Source organism: Falco cherrug, chromosome 1 (assembly GCF_023634085.1).
Source record: "Falco cherrug isolate bFalChe1 chromosome 1, bFalChe1.pri, whole genome shotgun sequence".
Classification (NCBI taxonomy): Eukaryota; Metazoa; Chordata; class Aves; order Falconiformes; family Falconidae; genus Falco; species Falco cherrug.
Genome location: NC_073697.1, coordinates 52,740,700 through 52,762,692, shown reverse-complemented (window position 1 = coordinate 52,762,692; position 21,993 = coordinate 52,740,700). Strand labels below are relative to the sequence as shown.

The following is a 21,993-nucleotide window of genomic DNA, read 5'->3' as shown; positions in this document are numbered from 1 at the left end:
ATTAAAACTCATATTGGCTACACAAAACATTGTCATCAAATTCACAAGTAAATTACCCTGGTCACATTATTATAATGATTGAGATTTGCACTTCATTTTCAGCTAGAACCAACTCCAGGGAACAACAAAGCCTACAGCTTAATCTTTCACTTTCTTTTTAATCAAATCTTGCTTTGTCCAGAGCCTTTGCAGAAAAGGCAGAATAACCCAAGCCAAATATACTATGTGCCCCTACTTAGGAAAGAACAGATTAGATTTTGAAGGATTTATTACATGCTGCTCAATAGAACAGACAGCTTTTAAAAAAAAAAAAATGAACTAATTACCTTCATAAGGACCTTAAATTCCCTACTCAGTGGAAAGAAGCATGTACTTAAATTACTTTGATAATTTCCCTCTCTGCTGTTCTCTGGAGCCATCTACTTCTCTGCACTGATATAGCCCACTCAAAGTCTGTGGACCACAAGTAGGCCACACAGCACAGGAATATTTCCAAAATTATCAAATTGGAAATTGTTTTAAAAGTGATTAAAAGAGGAAATTCAAAGTATTAAGAAAAACTAGTAAAAGGAATTCAGTTCTTTTAGAAAGACTCAAGCATGACTCCTCCAACTTCTTCCATCCCAGAGTTAGTGTTAATGACACTAAAAAACACTTGGAAAAATCGATGGTCATGCAAGTTTTACTCTTCAGGCAAATACCTGAGGTGTGTAGGAATCTTTTTGCACCTTAGCAGCCTTTATTCCTGTACATATATGAGTTTAAATGCTACCAAACATATATTATTGAATAAATAAAATTATTTAGGGAGGAAGGGAGGGAGTGGAAGAGTCTTACAGAAGGATATGATGAGTATCAGAGAATAGCTTTTTGATTAAGATTATGCAGCAAAAATCCAGAATCCTTTATGTATCAAGTGCATTTTGGAGTTGACTAAAGACATACCCTTAAAAAATATATCTCTTTTAAGTAATATTAAATTGGGCTTAAAGGTGTTCCCAAGAGATCTCAAAGTAGACAAACTGTCCCTTAGAGGCACTGCAGGAACGTAACAGTGAGCAGCTGATGGACTCTCTTGGGTAAGCTGGCTCTCCTGCCTCCTGTCGCATGCTTGAGCACATAGGTAGGCAGAAACAGGGTAACTTCATGCTATTTCTTGTATTTTAAAACCTGTGATAAATTAGTGTTGTTGATATATGCTAGAGAAAAAAAAGAGAAGTCTGAAAGCAGTTGTTTGAGAAAGCCCAGGTTTAGCTTTGATCAGAAAGCTAGAGGACACACTGCGTTAAACAATCTGATCACTGTTCCTGGCCCAAAAATCTATGTTTCTAAAAAATCTGTTTCTAAAATTTTCAGAACTTCATGACTCACCGTTGCTTCAAGAGTAGTTAAACTTAAGACTATAAAATATTCTGCATTTGGATGGAACAATATTTTTTGAGAGAATGCCTGTTGTGAAAACCTCTTAAGCTTCTCAGGCCAAAATCAAGTCTCTGGTCCTGGAACGGAGCTTTTAAGTCAGCAGGGTTTCATCAGTGCAGCTCAGAACAAAATCTGCCCATTAGCACATTTAAAGCATTTGCTCACTGCCAGAGTGCTGCCTTAATACACTTTGCTGAATAAACTTCAATTTCAGCACTCAAAATCAATTTAATATTGTGGGTAAATGTAATTATTTCAATAGTAATGTTAAGAAATAGAAAGGGCTATGTGATTGCAGATGAAATATAACTAAATAAGGATGTTGGCTATTTTTGAAACTTTCAAATGTGTGCTACGTGTTTGTAGTAGAGCATATGGCCCCTTCTGGGCCCTAGGGATCAGCTAGCTCTGCTTTTGTTGAACACGAATGCTGGGAATTAGCTAAAGAGAACCAGTTCGAGCTGAAGACATGAGACCCATCCTGCAGAAACAGAGGAATAAGAGACAGGCTTCCTCTAGCCACTTTTATAGGCACTTAAAAGATGAAGCGGGATTTGTGGGCTTACCTAGAGAAACGATTTTTTTCTGATACTAGAATTAGCTGTAGACTTGGTCCAAAAGTTGATTTGGAAGGAAAATTAAAGCTTTATTTGACTATCTGGATGGCCCTGTTTCCTCTACTTTAAATTGAACCAGTCTGGGAGACAATCTAGTGAAGTGGTTAGAGCCAGTATTTGCATGGAAGTAGGTGGTATCAAGCTGGTCTGTTCAAGGGAAAAAGATAGAAAAGGTTAGTCTAGAATTAATGTAAGAACTAATAGAGATATGGTAAAAGAGTATGACAAGCAGCCCTAGAGAAAGGCAGAGATTACAGCAATGTGATCAGATGGCGACTCTTCCAAAAAACACTTAAAATAGAACTGGAATTGCTCTGCAGGAACACAGGAGTTCTCATGATCAGCCTCACTGGTGGTTCATCTAATTCAGGCTTCACCTGAGACTTCACATGAAAGTTGCTTTACTTGATCTAGGGTTTTCAACAGGTAAAGAAGGCAGCAAAAATCCCTAGGTGGGTTATGGCTGTGTGTACCACAAAACAGAACAGATTAATTATCATGTGAACGAACTCCTGGAATCAGGTCATTTATGGAATGGTCTGTGTTTGCCATCTAGTGGTACAAAGCCAAAATTTTTGATCTGATGCGTGAGAGCAGACAAGGCAGTGGAAACCTGAATTGGAAGCAGACCTCTCCTCTGCAGAAATATGACAGCTTTCAGGCAGATGGTGTCTTTTAGGAACTGGGGGCAGAAATTTTGCAGCCCTTGAGTCACCAGACTTAGGAATAGACCATTAATGAGTTAGTAAGGGTTATCCAATAATTGGTCACTTCTTTTTAGTATTCTGATCATTGCTCCAGTCTTTCCATCTTACAGGTGCAGATTCTAACAATATTCAGGCACACAACTTTTCACTGCTTTCTGCGAGCATTCAGGCAACTAAATATCCTAGGGATTTGAGATTATGTTCTACCGGTTGGTAATCCACACTTACAAATCTCTCAGTCAAGGGCCCTCCACATTTCTAGAGGCATCAGCTATGCTTTACAGCATCCATGTATGAAGACACATCTTCCAACAAGGAGACCAAACTACAAAGAAATCAGCAGCTCATAAAAAAAATGTACAGGGAATATATACCATTCTGGCAACAGAATGTATATAGCTAAATATAAGCTGTAAGACTGGTTTCCTCTCTTAAAATATTCCAAGGATGTATGAATAAAGAATTAAGTAAAAGGATTAGCTTTATTTCTCAGTTATGTCATACAGTAAATACAAGATGATATTTCATTAATTGAAATATATTTTATCAGAGGAAATTATAAACAGCATGTATTACTAACCATTTGTATTACTTACCTGGATTTCTTGCTATATAGTTAGAGAAAATAATAATAATACGTTGATATTTTATCAGTATTCAGGAAGTTTACAATAATTCCCACATCCCAACTTAACAGCAAATGTTTTCAGGTTTTACTGCAAAAACATAGCTAGGAATTCAGAGCTGGAGCTTTCATAATATCTCTGTGATTCAGGAATATTGCTCAGTTTAGCTATTCCTGAGATTTTCCCTCCTATGTCATACAGATTTTTTTAAAAACCCTTTCACAAGCCACAATGAATGAAAACAAAGCAATACAAATTATATAGAGGACAAATCTCACGTGAATAAAACAAAGATTAATGAGATCGAATTTACTTTGCTATGTAATGGTAATCATATTAACGCTAATATGATTCTGAAAAGTGTACCTATACATAACACCACATATATAACAAAATATGTGGAAGTATTTTTTTTTTAAATTACATGCTATTAACTATGGTCCCTTTTTAAAAGAAATACTACTGAATCTTCTATTTATTGAGCAGCTGTTGCTACCTGTGCTAATTCATTCATCCACTCATTCAAGTGATATTTATTTAATTAATTATTCAATCAATTGTTCACCGAGGGACCCTATATGATCTATGTTTTACAATTGACCTCAAAGAGTGAGGCAGCTGAATGCATACGATAGAAAATAGAAAAAGGCATCGCAAGGTTCACAACAATTATCCAAGGTTCAAAGCCAAAAACTATTTCTTCTAGTCCATTGTCATATTCCGGGCGGCACCCAAATGCCGGTGGTATCCACAGCTGCAAGGAAAGAACACAAGGCCAATATAAATCACCAGCAATATGAGTCACTAGCCCTTAAGGACTGCAACCCCACCAAACTGCAAATTGGTTTCAGAAATTCTTAAGAACATCCTCCCGGTTGCTGTTGGGTCACACTGGTGGAAGAGGGTTTCAGCTTCCACTGCTGTTACAGTTTTTGTACTGTGACTAAAACAAGCCTAGACTCCCAGATTCCACGTTTAAATAGACTTTGTTCCCCAAAGGCATATTCGCTTATTCTTCCAGAAGAAGAAAAATTTACCTGCTACTGTAGAACCATGTACTTCTAATACACTTATCAGGCTTGAAAGGTTGGGAGGCTTTTGGGTATTAACTTGTGAATTATGTTCTAATGTCTTACCGAAAGGTTGCAGAGGAATAAAAATGCAGCGATGTTCTTCAAAATTCTCCTCTTGTTGTTAGTAACTGAGCTTCTACTATAAAATGAGATATCTGAGGCCAAATGTGTGACCAAACTATTTTCCTGACTCGTTTCTTCTTTGGCACCACCACCACCATTTTCTCTCCTACAGATAGTGCCCTTGAACAGACAGGGTACCTCCCCGTCCTCACCAGCAGCTCTGCCATTGTAAATCTCTTTGTACGAGGGGGTAAGTGATAAAGTGCTCCCCCGAGATATAGTCACTATTCGAAGAGTTTTAATATCATCGTTCACCTTTTCCTGCTCACGATGTATGGATTCAATGATGAAGAGGTTCTGAATGTACTTCTCAATTATAACGAGGACGGAGTAGGGCAGGTTATACCATGTGTATTTGGGGTGAGCCTGGGCACAGATAATGGCAAGGATCGATCCCCAGGAAAGGAGCCAGGACCCCGCAGCTGTGCCCACCAGCAGCTCCGCATCAAGTTTTCGAGCAGGATTTTTTGAATTATCCAATGATCTGTCTTCCAGTCTGTAGATGAGAAGGGCAACGATTCCAGCTGTACACATGAGAGCCAACACGAAGATAGCATGCAAGTAAAACATAGTGAGTGCTAACTCACTCTTGATTTTTGAACGTCCAATCTGAATTAAATAAACAACAACAATAGCTATTGTGCTAGTTAACACAATTAGTCCAAAAATCATTCCAACAGTTATGCCATGGAATTTGAATGGAGTTTTGTGTTGCTGGTGGTGCTCAACTTTGCGGCCAATATTCTTCCACAGGACATAGAGCATCGTGGATGCTAGGATATGGTACTCTATATTGAAGGGATATAGGTAATATATTCCTTGAGAAAATATCGAGCAGAGAGTTGTTGTTGTGCAATTGCATTGAGGTGCATGATCATCTAAAACTAAAGGAGAGGGAGAGATTAGTTATGCGCACTATAAAGATTTCTTATTTAGTAAAACAAAAATTAAGTAACAAAATGTGAGAGGTAAGATTTCAGTCAAACAATACATCACACCACCCAGTTAGCAACCTAAAAAAAGGTCTCGCCCTTAAAGTCATTAACCTAACAAAGTTTTTGCATGTTCCCTGAAGTATGATCTCTGACTTCACTGCTCAGCCACTGAGCAATAATCACATTGTGGCACTGAACTTAAGCAGTCTTGGTAAAAATACCTTTTTATAACATGAAAATCTAGATCCCAAGGGCTTTGAGTCCTCAGCCCTTTGGCTTAGAAGGCTTTTATAGAAGCCCAGGGATCTGTGGATCAGATCAAGAACAAGCTTAACAAGGAAAGAGCTCAGTTCTGCTGTCATTTTTCTCAGTGATTTACACTAGCATGGTTCCTAGTATCAAAACCACTTTATTAAGAAGATTTTTATGCCTAGGAAAGAGATGAAGTAAACCACAGATACTTTCACTCAATGCCCCAGTATAGTTTTAAAATTAAAAAAAAAAATAAAAATCAATCTTCTGTTTTTGAGAGGCGCCTATGAAATCATTACCTCTCTGTTGTGAAGATACCTCCATTGTAAACCCCTATGGCAAAATAAACAATTGATAGTATTTGTAAAATATATTTAATGTGCATTTATAACCTAAGCAAATAATGGCAGAAATCAGAAATTTCCACAGTGGTAGAAAAAAAAAGATACCTATTTGCACAATGCATTTATTTAGAAGTATATAAACATACATGCTGAAGAGCACATTTTTACGCACTGATTTGAGATTTCTGCCTGGAAGATTTTCTTTTGTTTTCTATAATTTTAGAAAAGAAGAGGAGAGGACAAAGTTGGTATTGTTTTTTCTCAACCACACACTGTTAAGAGACAGAAAAAAAATTCCTTTTGCAGTTTGGATTGTATGTTAATACCAAACTTTTCTTGGAGATCACTACTTTACTCCCCCTTGTTTCAGATGCTATTTCTGACTGTTCATAATTGTGTAACAATTCTGGCAGCAGAACAATAGGAAATAATATAAAGAAACTGCTTCTATTTAACAAGTAGAAATGTCAAAAAGAGCCACTAACTTGTGATTTGCCTGCTCTCCACTAATGCTCCGTGATTACAAAATCTCTGAAATATTAATTCAGCTACTTGATTATTAATGGAAACTAGATAGTTTCAATTAGATACATATAAAGGGTAACAACTGCAAATAGATGTAAAATTGTGGCCATAATTCTAGACAGTTATACTGAAAATACTATTTTACAGATTTTAAAATTTAGGTTTTGCTTATATGTGAACTTTGGCAGGAACTATTAAAAATGCCTAAAATTTTTCAATTTACACAGACTATAAATAGGCAAAAAACAAATTAGTTCAGGATTTGTCTTAGTAGAGGCAAAATCAGGTGGTTTTAGGATACGGGCGCTATTGAATTCACTGGGTGGGAAAACATACATTTTCCTCTTCAAAAGCTGTCTGTCTTGTCCTATGTGAACACAATCAACATTTATCAGCTGTACCAATAAATTTTCATGGGAAGAAAATTACTTACAGCTGCTGAGAACTTTTATTTCCTCTTTAAAGTTAACCACTCCTAATTTCCCCATGCTTCAGTGGTGTTTGGAAGTGGAAGGCATCCCCAGCAGTTTTATAGAATCACAGAATCATAGAATCCTAGAATGATTTGGGTTAGAAGGGAACCTAAAGATGATCTGGTTCCACCACCCTGCCGTGGGCAGGGACACTTTCCATAGACCAGGTTGCTCAAAGCCCCATCCAACCTGGCCTTGAACACTGCCAGGGATGGGGCATCCACAGCTTCTCTGGGCAACCTGTTCCAGTGCCTCACCACCCTCACAGTAAAGCATTTCCTCCTAATAACTCCCTTATACTCGATGTTTGTTGACTACAACTTGCATCATCTTACCAATAGATAAAACAGTTCATTAAAAAAAGAACACCTAGAACAAAATACTTATCTTGTAAAGCAGCACTAATGGATAACCCCTTATCCCTCAAAGCCATCCCAGTGAATCTCATAGGACCACACACCACATGTAACCACTCTCCTGGGAAGGATTTGCAGGATTATCCATGCTTGTTTTTCTAGAAATAACTTAATAAATAGCAAACTCTGGTTTTAAAACTGCTGCGTTCAATTTACTAATAAAGGGGTTCTTCAGTGATATTATTCCTCAAAAGAAATGTTTGTAAAAATCTGTTTGTTTTGAACTCAGAAGGAAAAAAACAACAGCCTGGATCACATATATGATAATGATAATGATCACATAACATTTTAGTTATAGATCGGAACTCTGTATCAGCTCACTATACTTGCCTGGGAATGACTATGCTGACATAGTCATGAATGACCAAGCTCCATTCTACAGTGACGCAGTATTTTGTATGACATGTCTAAGAGCAGGAATTCCAAAATGTCCCAACCCTTTTGCTTACCTATTGTTATGTTCCCAAAACCAAGAGTGATCAGTCTTTCCTTATGTTCATTCAGTTGATGTTTTGACTCTGTTAACACACCATTTGTCCACAGGAGTAAATTTGTGAACACAGAATGGATAACCCCAAACCTACAAAATAAGATAATTATTGAAGGAATCTGCACAGAGTATACTTCCATAGATATTAAATAAAATGGATTAACTTTCTGTAGACAAGCTACATGGCACTATGAAAAAAGCAACAAAATCCATCTTTAAAAGATGTTCCGCAGTGGAGCACAATGAATGTTAGACTTCCAAAATTTTACAGAAACATAATGGCTTAATGTATTAAACCATTAATAGGACACTGTTATTATTTGTTACGCTGTCTTATGTGACGGGTTTTATTCTTTGGTTTGGGCTGGACAAGCTTCATGTTAATTACAGTGATTGAACTGTCTGAAGAGGGTTAATTGTTTAGCAAACCGCATTTCACAGCCTGCTGTGGTGCTCCTTCATACTCACTGTGGCTGGTCCTACTTCACAGATACCACCACTTTCTCTAATTTCTAGTCCATGCATTTTTGTCTCCTGGAGAGAGCTGAAGCTAAAAGAGGGCTTTATTCCATTCAAAGAACTAGTACAGTGAGGGTAGATCTCCATGCATTTTTGAGACTCCTGGTCTCTGACAAGCCATTTCAGACATGGTGAAACAGAATGGCATTGGAGAAAAAAGTGGGTTAATGGTTCATAATTTCCTAATAAAATCCATGCAGTAATTGTTTTTTGCCCAGCACTCTCCTCTTTGTAGAAGGCCATGGTATCTCTTTCCTAGGCACAATCCTTTCACCTATCATTCTGCCAGGTGTTATTCTCCTGCACCCAAGACCAATAATGTTCCTTCACCAAGGAACAGTTATTACTGCACTGTTCTCAGTGACAAACTTGCAGTTAGGGATTTTTAAAATATACTTATGGACAGAGTTGATTTCACCAGTTGACAATGCAAAGCCTTCTGTGATCACTCTCCTCACTGGCATGGGGCTTGGACACTTACCCAAGAGAGCAGAACAAATGGAGAACCTTCACCACAGATGACATTTCTGATTAAATTTATTTTACTTCCTAACAGAAACTGGTCAGCTCATTGATAATTTGAAAGAAGTATTTTTAAAAATTACCATATTTGCTTCTATATACAGATAGATCTACTTTCTCAGAAAACCAAAAAATATATCAGAGCTGGCTCTGCTGCCTCAAAGGCTAGTCCTCAGTTCTATAAGAAACGTGTGTATTCAGCTGTTTCAGAGGACAGACACATCAGTTACCCCACGAGAACCAAGTTCTGGTGTCAGAAATATGCACAACCCTTACTGAGTCAGTTACACAGGATACCCACAGGGAGGTTGTGTTTCCCAGTCCATTTGCACAGCTGCATCTACCACAGCTGGGTGGTACGGCTGACACACCTGTGGGACAGGCTGCCATCCAGAGGGACCTGGACAAGCTGGAGAAGTGGGCCCATGTGAGCCTCATGAGGTTCAATAAGGCCAAGCACAAGGTCCTGCACCTGGGATGGGGCAACTCTCAGTATCAGTACAGGCTGGGGGATGAAGGGGTTGGGAGCAGCCCTGGGGAGAAGGACTTGGGGGTGCTGGTAGATGAAAAGCTGGACGTGAGCCAGCAATCTGCACTCACAGCCCAGAAAGCCAACTGTATCCTGGGCTGCATCAACAGAAGCGTGGCCAGCAGGTCCAGGGAGGTGATTCTGCCCCTGCACTCCACTCTGGTGGGACCCCACCTGCAGTGCTGTGTTCAGCTCTGGAGTCCTCAGCACAGGACAGAGATGGACTAGTTGGAGCGGGTCCAGAGGAGGGCCATGAAAACGATCAGAGGGTGGAACACCTCTCCTGTGAGGAAAGGTTCACAGGAGGAAAGGGAGAGTTGGGGTTGTTCAGCCTGAAGAACAGAAGGTTCTGAGAAGGACTTATTACAGCCTTTCAATACTTAAAGGAGGCTTACAAGAAAGATGAGGAAAAGGTTTTTAGTAGGGCCTGTTGTGATAGGAAAAGAGGTAACAGTTTTAAACTAAAAGAGGGTAGATTTAGACTAGATATAAAGAATAAATTTTTTATAACTAACGTAGTGAAACACTGAAACAGGTTGCCCAGAGAGGTGGTTACATGCCCCATTCCTGGAAACATTCAAGGTCAGATTGGATGGGACTCTGAGCAACCTGATCTAGCTGAAGGTGCCCTTGAGCAGGGGGGTTGGACTAGATGACCTTTAAAGGTCCTTCCAACCCAAACCATTCTACAGTTCTAAGATTTTATGGTCTCGTTCCAAAAGGTGCTTTCCATAAAAATCAATATAAAATACCTCAGATATATTGCACTGACTGCAGGCTGCTGATGCAGATTCTCTTTCAGGAGCTAAATAAAGAAGACATAATATAGTGCGTAGTTCTGAGACACACACATGACTCTTCCTTCAAAACAAGCAAGTGACACTGTGGGATCATGCATTGCCCACTTCCCTCTCTGATGAGAAAAATATATGTATTCTGCGACTGTTGTATATTATAAAACATAAGCGCAATTTAAATAAGGGTAAACGGAGTTACTTTCTATTTAACTATTCTACTTCTTTCTACTTAACACAACCAGGAGGAGAATCAATCTCTGTAAATTTTCACTGTCCCTCATACAGTAAACCTTTAGGTATTAAAGCACTGTGCAGATCTACACCTATTAGCATCCAATATAAGATTCAGATCCACTTTACCTTTCAAGTGTTTTGAAAGACTGGATAATATCCTTTGCATGACACCACAGAAAGTACACCTAAATGAAAGGAATACAGAGAAATGTAATTACAGTAATGAGTATGTGTGACACTCAAAAAAGGAAAATGTAACTGTAGACAGAAACACTGATGTTTAAATTCCACATGTGTGAAATAACTCATGATTTCCTGTGATGTTCACCCCGAACCTCTCTGGCATGAAGAACCTGAGATTTCTTATAAGCAGTCAGTGGCTTAACAGCAAAGTCTCAGTATGACTCACCAAATCATATTTTGCTTCTATATCTGGAGAGGTTTTTATTTCAATGACAAAGAAAATAAAACTACCAGCTGTGGACAGCAGTATGATTACTGCAGGGCACGGTGATGCTAAGTTTGAATGATTTATTAAATATATGAAATTCTATGAAGGGAGAGACATAAGTGAAAGGATGCCAGACTTGATTAATAAAACAAACGATGGACACGCAGTGTTGCAGCACAAACAGACTAGTAGGCTGCAACAATTGGTGCCCCGTGCGAGGCTGAGTTGGACTCCAACTACAACAACTGGCAGCCAATGTAGCTGAGACAAGTGCCATTGACAATTAATCGATATGGGTGTATTGCAATATTTGTTTTCCATCTTAACTCAAATTGCAACTTTTGGCGTCCAACGTAGATGGGGTCTAATTGATATGGGTGCAGAAGAAAAAACTTCTACATTAACAATGCTTATAGATATATTTGAAAAAAGAAGCATGAAGTATAACAAGAAGGCAATAAGAACTTTGCTAGGATGGTGCAAAGTAAATGTCGTGCTAGTTACGCCAGAAAATGTCTCCAGTGTTCAGACATTGCAAAACACTGGAAAATTACTTCTTGAGGCTGCCTCGAGGGGGTATAAAATTGCAACAACATTGCTAACAACATGGAGATTAGTCTTAGACTTACTAGAATAATTAAAAGTGGACAGGGAGACAAATTCTATATTTGCAATGCTTATGGATATATTTGAAAAAAAGAGATGTAAAGTATGATAAAACAGCAACAAGAATTCTAGTGTGGTGTAAAAAGTATGATTTGCCAATTACAATGAAAAAGGTTTTCAGCGTTCAGACATGGCAAAGTATTGGAAAGTTACTTTTTGAGGCTGCTTCGAGGGGAGACAAAATTGCCACAGCCTCGTTAATGATGTGGAGATTGATCACAGATTTGCTAGAATTATCAGAAGAGGACAGAGAGACAAACCCTATATTAACAATGCTAATAGACATATTTGAAAGTAGAGGCATAAAGTATGATGAGACGGCAATAGGAACTCTGCTGGGGTGGTGTAAAAAGAATGATTTGCCAGTTAACGGTGAAAAATGTCTCCAGCATTCAGATATGGCAAAGCGCTGGAACATTACTTTTTGGGGCTGCCAAGAAAGGGTCAAAATTGCTACAGTGTTGTTGACAACATGGAGATTGGTCTTAGATTTACTAGAACATCCAGAAGTGGACAGGGAGACAACACAGGAAGCAAGAGAAAAGTTTGTACTATCCATCTGAGAGACAACCACATTAAGAACATGGCAGTTGCACTCAGGGATAGTGCAGAAAGCACTATTCTCAACAGGAGAGTAAGAAAGAGAGAGACAACAGTACTGAATTAGCAAGTAAAGGGGAAAGAAGCATAAAACTGGGAATCTTCATTTGTGGGAGCATAATGGAGATGTCAGGATAGAGATTGCTGCTGATACAGAACTGGTTCCAAGGGCTGACAAGTGTGAGGAGAATGATACCAATATTCCTCAGGAATGTTAGAGTGAAACTCGAGTCCTGTTTGCTCAGAATAGCTTCTAGGATACTGAACTTGACAGTAGGTGAACTGTAAAGAGAGAAATGGTCCAAAAAGTTTCTCTTAGAAACCTGCCTGGTTGGTGTTCCAGAAATGGTCTGAAAAGTGCAAAGAACTTTGGGTTCTTCCTCATCCATTAGAGTAACTGGAAGCCCTTTTTACTATTGTGTCCACTGATGGAGGGTGCCTCCACAGCTGATGGTGTCTGAGACATTCAATACCTAATTTTTTGAAAAAGCTAGGAAAATGCAGTTCTCTGTAGCTCACCAATGCTACCCAGCAATAACATGTTCATTCATACCCTTAATTAAGTGTTTATCAAAAGGAGGTGTGACCATTGGTAAAACCCCAGGTGTAAAGACTATAAGATATCATGGAGGTTTCAAATTAAATCAAACAAACCGAAATTAGCACCTTAGCGTCATGTAATGCCATGTTCCTTTTCCCATTCTGGGATGGATGCAGTAAAATCTAACAGCAGATGTGAACGCATTCTTCAAAACTTAAAAAATGTAAATTTTGAAGTTCTGACATTAGAGGCAAGAAAATGGGGGAAAGAGAAAGATAAAAGTCAATAAGGTAAAGAAATAGCATAAAACCGAATTTTTGCTCACAGAGTATTCATTGCCTCAAAGGGACTTCTGCCTGTGAAAAAGCCTAACACAGGCTGTCTTGGAAGGGCAGGTACTTGTTAGTTCATTGCTTGCACAGGTGCAGTACGTATACATGTATTAACTTACTGGCACATATCAGGATCTCTCATTTAAAGTAAAACACAACAGAATCTGACACATATTCTGTAGAAAACAAATCCTTCAGTTTTTAGATGACACATAATTAGGGATGTTCTCTGCTGTAATTTCATCCTGTGTTTCAAAGACATGAAAAGACTTGTCTTAGGTAAGAGGTATCTGGTAAATTACTTTTTAACTTTTCCTTTGATTGCTCAGGCTAACATTCAAGCTTTCGTTATTTTAAGCTCAGTAGATGATAAATTCGGCAACACTGGGTGATGTGAAATTTAAATTAGAATTCTTGTTTCCTTTGTTCAGCATTGTTTCTTCCACACTCTGGTTCATAATAGCTCGAAATCTTGTCAGCACAGGGTCACTGGATGCAATGAAGAATGCAGCATGCAGATCAGCAGGGAAAAAAGGCTTCAATTTCTTTGGTTTGTTTTTCAGAGGTAAAGCAAAGAAGTTGCAAGACATGGCAAGTGAATATTACAAGAATGTGAAATTAAGATTACTTCAACCAAATCAGAATTTCACCCTCAGAGAAAAAGACAGAAGAGGTCAGAGTTACTGCTTAAATTTCAATGCCTTTTTTTGTTACAGAAAGCAGAAAAATTTAAGTTGTTCAAATGCTCATTTACATGCAACCACAACTGCTAGGAAAATCTTTTCCTTTCTGAGTCACTTAATCATCTTGGAAAGTCCATTAAGTGGCCTGGCTATAACTGAGTATCTTAGCTGAGTGGCTTTTTCTTTCCCTCTTTCCTACAAATCTGCTGACAGCAGTTCAGAGGAATTCATGTGATAAACAATCAGCTGCGGAGTATCACCACACAAGAGAGACCCAAAGCCTTACAACAAGCAGCTGGAATATTTTATAGGAGTCGCTATGTTTGCTACTGCACAGCCACTGGTAAGCATAACCAAATGCTTCCAGAAGGAAATCTGTGTTCACTTGTTACAGGAAAAGTGCACAAGTATTTTATAACCAGCTAGGAAGGGTTTTTTCCCCTTTGAGCTATGAGGCCTCCCCCCCTAACCCCAATGGGACACCAGGATAGACAGATTGAACTGAACTTATGTGGCAAGTCCTACATACAGAAACAAGTGAATTGTCTTTAGCCAAGCTGCTCATTTCAGTCTGAAAATTCTACAAGTTATATATGTAGTCAGAAATAAAAAAAACCCCGATGTACATTAAAGTACAGGAGAGCATTTTTTGGTTGGGGTTGTTTTTTTTTTTTTTTAACCCATAGGAATTTTACAGTGGAGCAATTTCAGGTTGCAAAGCCTGAATTTACACCTAGGAATAATATACATGCACAAGAATTTAGCCCTCAAAAGTATCCTGTGATATGTTTAGAAATTAAGTTAGTGTAAAATCCACGGATGACAAGAAGGTAATAAAACAAGATATAATATAAAAATGCAACCAGTGACTTTTACCTGTAAGATGGTGTGCACAGCATGTGTAACAGGAAAAATGCCTTCAGTTGGTGATAAACAGTTTGAAAAATCAATATAATATCCAATTTTAAAAGAGTCCAGAATTAAAGTAATCACTGCAAATAATGTTATCCCACCTATAAATGAAAAATATATTAGAAAACATCCATGTACAGTTACAGGGTCTAGAGACAATTTGCAGAATGTGCTAAATCTGTTTAGGGAAATAAAAGTTGACCAACATCCATATTCTTGTCTAGGGACATTAAAGTAGATCAATGTTCATGAAGATAATTGACTCAATGTAGTAAGTCCCTCTAATTTGTGAAAGCCTCTGCCCAACATATTACGACAGCACATCACTGTGCATACCCTGCATGACCAGTGCAGAGGAGCCAGTCCCGCAATGGCCAGCACGCGGAGAGACTCAGCACCTTGCAGATGGCTCCCAGCTCCTTGCAAGGGCAGCCTCTCAAGTAACGGTAGCACTGAAGCAACCATACAGCGCATGAATTAATGCTCTATACAGCTCCACAGCAAACTACACAGTTCCAGGGAGCTGAACAATCATGTTACAGTCTCCTGGCCCAGGAGCTCAACAGTGGGAAGTAACACAATCACTTGGTATGCTTTGCCCGTGGTTCAGGAGGTTACGCTTCAACTCAGAGACCAAAACTACAATGAGCTGTATGGTTTGTTCCCCCAGAAAGAAACCAAAGACTCCATTTCAGTATCTATTATCTCCTCACGCACACAAAAAATACTCTAATAGGTTTCTCTAAATAATGTAATTTGTATTCCAAAGAACTTTAAAAATGCATGTTTCCCATTGTTTAATTTTTCTTTTCGTTCAGAAATGTAAATGTTTATTACAAACTTATTCTGTAAATCTATATGGTAACAGAATTTATATTATTAATAATCGGATTTGCACAGGTATGACTAAGCACAACTGGCAGCAAAATTACTGAGCCAAACTCTAAAGTCTTCATTGCTTGGTTGTTGGGATTTTCTCTCTAGGCTTTTATTCAAACAAGCTTTCACTGGGTTTAACTTGGGCTTATTTTAATTAAGACTAGATAAAAATCTATCCATGGACCTTAACTGGACCTTAAGATCAGCACCAGTATCTTAAACTTTCTTTGTAATTACTCATACAGTAAACAACATCACTAGTGTTGACTTTGATGAATATTCAGCTTCTATAAAGGACCACAACCTAACTTCCTTATAAGCACCACATGTTCCACTCGACCTGTGTTAATAAAATATAACACTAAATTAATAATTTATTTAATAATACATTTATTATTAAAGTTGCATTGATAAAAACTAAGTATAAATGATGAAAATACAATGTATTTTTGTTTATTTTTTCATTGATCCTTTAAAATTAAACAAAAATAGACTTCAGATTTTTTTTAATCACAAGGGTATGAATTCCAGTAGGACTTCATGTTTCTCTCTCACAATCTCTCTTATAATAAAAACATTGTTAAATTACTGATGGAGTATTATTTCTACCAAGACATAGAAACTTTTGATTTCATATTTCAAAATCTAAAACCGCAGCTCTGCACTTCATGCATGTGTATAATCCCATTCATTTTTTTATTTATGCTTATTATGACAGCTAATTTCTATTATTTCTAACATATGTAACAAGACTGAAGCCCACATTTAAACAGATATGCCATTTTCATTAGGTATAAAAGAAAATGGTGTCACAAAACGCAAAATTTTTACTTTTGAAATCAAATGATACGTTTCCTTATTTAAAGAATTTAAATTTTTCTAAAATAAATTAGAATTGTTAATTCTTCTGAAATAAATTTACGTGAGGCAACTGGACCTGCTCTGAGCAAGGTGTTGGACTAGATGACCTTTGGAAGTCCCTTCCTCCTAAATTATTCTATGAATGATTCTGTGATTCACACTTCATTTAGAAAGCTTGCAGGAAACAGGCTGTTTCTATTTGTCTGGAAGATGTCAATCTGAGGGACTTCATGTGTATTATAATTGTTTCAGTAAGAAGGAAAATTCTATCTTCTGAAGCAAAAGGATTATAAAAATCTTCCACAGTTACTCCACAATAAATTGTTGTGCATATGTTGACCTTACAGAGTATTTTAGAAAGGTATTTAATTGCCCAGTTGTAACAATAGTAAGGTTATTTCCCAATGAATTCATGGTGCAGGATCAAGCCCTGAGGAACTGCTTTAGTGAAGCAGTGATGTCAGAGCAAAATGGGTGGAAAATGTATGTTAGAAGTTCTGCGTCCTTGCTTCCATTACTCACAACAGTGGCTCAGCAGAATAGGATCACAAGGGCCTTGTTAATGAGAAGAAATGGGAAGAGGGAAGGCAAGGCAAGGCAAAGGGCTCCAGTTTAAAACCACAAAAATAAAAAGCAAACACATCTTATTTAAGTGATCCTCCTCCTGCACCATACATGCATCTTGCCTTTCCAAGGATGACCTGTATTGTAGCTCCACTCTGTCTTGCTTCCATGTCACAAGGTCAGTATTTCAGTTGTATAGTTTCACAGTTTTACATCTATGTCCAGCAGACCATTGAGGGGGAAAAAAACCACCATCACCAGCAAACAAAAAAAAAACCAAACTCCCATGAATTTTCTTTTATATTGAGTATCTTGGTTTATGCCTTAGTATCTCTTTTCAAGTTTCCTTTATATCCATCAAAGGTTTGGTGGGCCTCAGTCCGTTCCCACTGAAATGAACAGTTTTGCCATTGTCCTCCAGGTCGTAAAAGACTTTATATGACTCATTTATTTTAATGTTTCTGGCAATCACTCAGGTGGTCACACTGTAAGCATATACAAACTGTCCAACATACATATTTAGGAGCTTCAAAAGAGAATGATTATACTAACTTGCTTAGATAAAAATCAAAGTGTAACTATTATGACCATACATATGATATGCTAATGTTTTCCATGTTAACTTTTCCTGATGGAAAATTCAGTATTGTGTACTAATACTAAATACTAGATATATATATCAGTAACAGTAAGTAAGAAAGATAATTCCCTGTTTTGCTATTTCTATTTGAAAGTTAAAGAAATATGAAATGATTGCTATTGAGCACCGTATTATTAAAAAAAAGTTATTTTTTTCAAATATTCATTGAAAGCTGTATATCTTAGGTGATCAAAAATAGAATTTTCAGTATTGCTAAGTGCTGGCTTAATTCTTTCTATTAACCATCAAGAAGAAAAAAAGTCACGATGATACAGTTGTGAAAATGCCATTCTAAACTTAAAATATTGTTCAAATAATAGAGAATTCAATGCAAGCAGTAAAAAGACAGAAGTTGAAGTCTGCCAAGTGCTTTGTAAGTTGACCAGCTGTCTATGGGTTAAACAAATGCTGTGCTGCTGGAGACCGTGATAAAATAAAGCCATTTCTGAAGCCAACTGATTTTCGTTTTGAGTTCTCTGGCTCACTTGGCTGAACTTCTAAATAATGGTCAAAGAGCTCTTCCTAACAGGAGAGTGTACTCAGGGAAATAACATTGGGAATGAGTCAAGGAAAGGACTGCCTAAGCTTCCCTGTGATTATTTGGGTCAGGATAACTGCACCCCACTAAAGTCAAAGCTCTCCATGAAACTTTTCCCACACTCAGACTATAGGAGTGGCTCTTGGTATACCATGCAAGTGGGAAGACAACTGTGCTGTCGGGTTCACACAATTGACACCTAGGTGCAAAAAGGCTCAAGAAAACCATTCTGTGAGCAATTCTTGTAAACTGACCATCTGTCCTTCTAGCGTTGTTAACCATGTACAAGGACTCAATTATAGGTTTTTGTTAAACCATTTTTTTCAACATTTTTCATAGCAAAATGCTCTAAGTAGCCCCGTAAGTAGCCAGCTACCACCTCTTTGACTAAAACGATATTTGCAGTTTGAAGGGAATCATAAAAATATACTCATTTTATACTGCTTAATACAAAGACATTTGCTCTCACGATGCGAGCAGGGAGATCCTCTTCAAAAGCAGCCGACAGAGCTAGTAAAAAAATGCTGAGAACTTTCTGTGGAAAGACTTGATGAAAATTTGTCTCCCGTTTCCCCCTCCCCTACTTTTCAGACTTTTAGTCTTTCAAGTAAAAGACTTTGATGACAAAACCACTGATAAAGAGGAGGGCAAAGGGGATCTTGGCAGAGGAATTGCCACCTGAATTTTGTCTTTAGCTCAAATACATTTTCTTTTACCAACAGAGGATAAAGGAGTTGTACAGGCTTGTTGTAACTACAAGAAAATCCTAAAAACAGGAAAGTGTAGGTCTTTCCCTAAGGGCAAATTTCTTGAATTGCAGCCTAGACATCCAAGAGAAGCCATGGAAGCCGCACCACTTGAGAAGTTAGTACAAAGGGCCATCCTGTGCTGGTAAAAGAAATGGATAAGGTAACCTAGTAGTTCAATCCAGTATCTTATTTCTAAGTTTCTGTGACTCCTTATATCCTCTAGGACAAATGAAATGCTGTGAATGCTGTGCCAAAAGGGAAAGGGCAGGGGTCCTGCTGTACATAACCATGTCAAGCACTATTTATTCCCTACTTAGGAGGGGCAAGCTACCCTCTGAGTAACAAAAGCATAGATTGGTCCAAAACAGGACCAAATTAAGCCTTGCGTTAATGAATTTCAGGAGACTGTAAGCCACATAAGCTAATAAATGAAAAACGTCAGACAGCTGAGTATCGTTTTGGAAAACAGCCAGTAATCAAGTTCAATAATTCAACAGTTGGTACATGAACTCCATACATTTCAGGAAAGAGTCTACAGACTACGACTGCATATTAGACATTAAAACTAATGATTTTCCCTGTGCAATTCATACAGCACAAATGTTAACAGTTGCAGAGAAAAGACACACAAGCACCAAGACTGAGACCAAACTAAATTTCCACAACACAACTTTACTTTTCAAAATAATCAGGTTTTAGATGTTCTTGGGATTTTCATCTAGATATTTCATTAGCTGCTGTGATAATTAACTGTTGTCTCATAGCTAGTAGGTAGGAAATATTTTATGGAATAGCTGTCTTATAGCACTCTAATTAAAATACTTAGTTTCCAACCTGTCATTTACGCTGCCAAGACTGGAAAAAGAGGTTGATAAAACTCAGTTGCCTGTTACTCTACACAGTGTGATATAGGTTGGTTTTTTTTCTGGGGACCCAGAAACACAGCATTCCTGTGACTACGACTGCGTGATGCGCTCCCCAACTACCTTCTCTCAACAGACCTTTATATCCTCACTCAGTACACACCTGACTGCAGAGAAGAGCCATTACATCCCACCACTACCCTTACAAATTATACACTTTTCCTTACAAGGCTAATGCTAGTTTTAGATTCCTTGCTTAGATGCTTTATGTACTACACTACAAACTGATCTGGCCAGGGATTTCGTCTTCTGCCTAACTCCAGTTGTTTCTAAGGCATCACAGTACACATATAAATGGGAATCTGATATACATTGGTATCGAGAGCACTTCAGGAGATTTCCAACTGGTACTAGAATAAAGTAAGTTGCATTATATTGTCTGGAAAAGTGATTCCTCCAAAGAGTTGCATGACATGAGCAACACTGCCTCTTCCATTAGCTATATTTTATTTTTCAAGTGTTGCCAAACCAGCCTGGTAAGGGGAAAAAAGGCGCTGGAGCTTTCAGCACTGTAAATGGTAGGCTGGAAAGAGGATGTTTAGCAAACAGCTTTCCTGTACAATCTCCTAGTATGTTCAGCTTATGCATATATTTACTCTAGAGTGCACTGCATGTGTGTTAAGTTCATGAATACCAGGATGCCTCCTGGTAGGGATGGAGAGGGTAACAAAGTGGTAGCAGAGACAGGGGATGGCACGGACGTCCCGTGTGTGGTACCACCTTGTATGCCACGGGCCAGTACTTACACTTCAGCCAGCGGGCTCCGGCATGTGTGTCCTTGTCCCGGATCAGCCTCCTCTGCGTGCAGCTCCTGCAGAGGTACCACAGCATCCACAGCAGCTGGATGAGCATCAGCGTGATGAGGTAAGAGAGCAGGTGGCTCTTGCTGATGCCCACGGCGTGCACAGCCCAGGCGAAGGTGAGCAGCAGCCCTGCCAGGAAGAGGTTGATGCCATACTGGCTGCTGAGGATCTCGGCGTTTTTCTGCGGGTAGCTGCCGCCCACGGAGGGGGAACTGGCGGCTTTCTCCATCGCCCACGCCGCCCGCCAGGTGCTGCAAACAGGCGGCCCCGCTTCCCCCGGGGAGCCCCGAGGCCGCCTGGCCCGTCCCCCACCGGCGGCCGGGGGCGGAGCGGGGGCCCCGCCGTGCCTCCCCGCGGCCGCTGCCCGCCACGCCGGGCGGGGTCTCCGGGGGGAGCCCCGGGCACCCCGAGGGGACGGTGGGCTGCCGAGGCGGGGGGGAGCATCCCGACGTTTTGCGGGAAGAGGTGAGGGGAAGGGAGAGGCGGTTCCACCGCAGAGCAGCCGGGCGGCAGATGGTCACGTCCCCTGCGCGCCTGGCTGCGGTGGGGGCCGCGGGCCACACGGCCGCACCGACGGAGGTGCGTGCAGCCTAACGTGTCCCCTCGACAGGGCGACGGGAGGGACACCGGGCGCTGAACACACACACCCCCACGCCCCCGGCCGTTAGCGGCTGGCTGGAAAGCCGAGTTGATGCTCAGAGAGCAGGGGCGGGCGGCAGCAGCCTGCCCCGCAGCCCGGAGCGGGAGCGGCCGCGGGGGGCGGCCCCGTCGCACCGGGGCGGCCGCGGGTCACCCGCCACGCTACCATGCTCCGGGCCCCGATGTCCTCCTCCTTTTTGGCAACTGGCACTTCCCATTGGTAGTGAATAACCTCGGTTCTCCGGAATTCTTTAGACCTTTCAAAGGCGCCGATGCACCTTATTTTTTCAGTAAGTCCCATGCTGCCAACACAGTTTGACAGTGGTTGCTAGCTGGCATAGCAACTACCGAGCTCAAAGCAGCAAAGACTCCTGCAGGATTCAGTCCCATTCTTATTTATTCATTTTCCCAATCTTTATACACATTTTAAGTATTGAACTTTTTTTATTTAAACTGCTTAGTTGTAACTGTGACCTATGGCCGTAAGATACTAAGGTATGCAGACATCTAAATTTGGAGCACCAGTTGGTTGCCTATAGGGCTTGAGAGGAATTTCACCCAGTGTAAAACACTGTATTTTAAACGGTATTTTGTTTGCATACAATATG

The 21,993-nt window shown here is 39.5% G+C and overlaps 1 protein-coding gene across 1 annotated transcript; it reads right to left on the bottom strand.

The window, feature by feature from the left end:
- Nucleotides 1-3,303: 3,303 nt before the first annotated feature.
- On the bottom strand, nucleotides 3,304-21,047 carry OTOP1 (otopetrin 1). Its single transcript, XM_005433151.3, has 6 exons — nucleotides 20,690-21,047; nucleotides 14,754-14,890; nucleotides 10,731-10,789; nucleotides 7,963-8,093; nucleotides 4,509-5,452; nucleotides 3,304-4,126 (listed from the first exon to the last, which is right to left on the bottom strand). Exons 1-6 carry the CDS (start codon nucleotides 20,973-20,975, stop codon nucleotides 3,956-3,958), a joined length of 1,728 nt encoding a protein of 575 aa, XP_005433208.2. The 5' UTR covers nucleotides 20,976-21,047; the 3' UTR covers nucleotides 3,304-3,955.
- Between the last annotated feature and the right edge of the window lie 946 nt (nucleotides 21,048-21,993).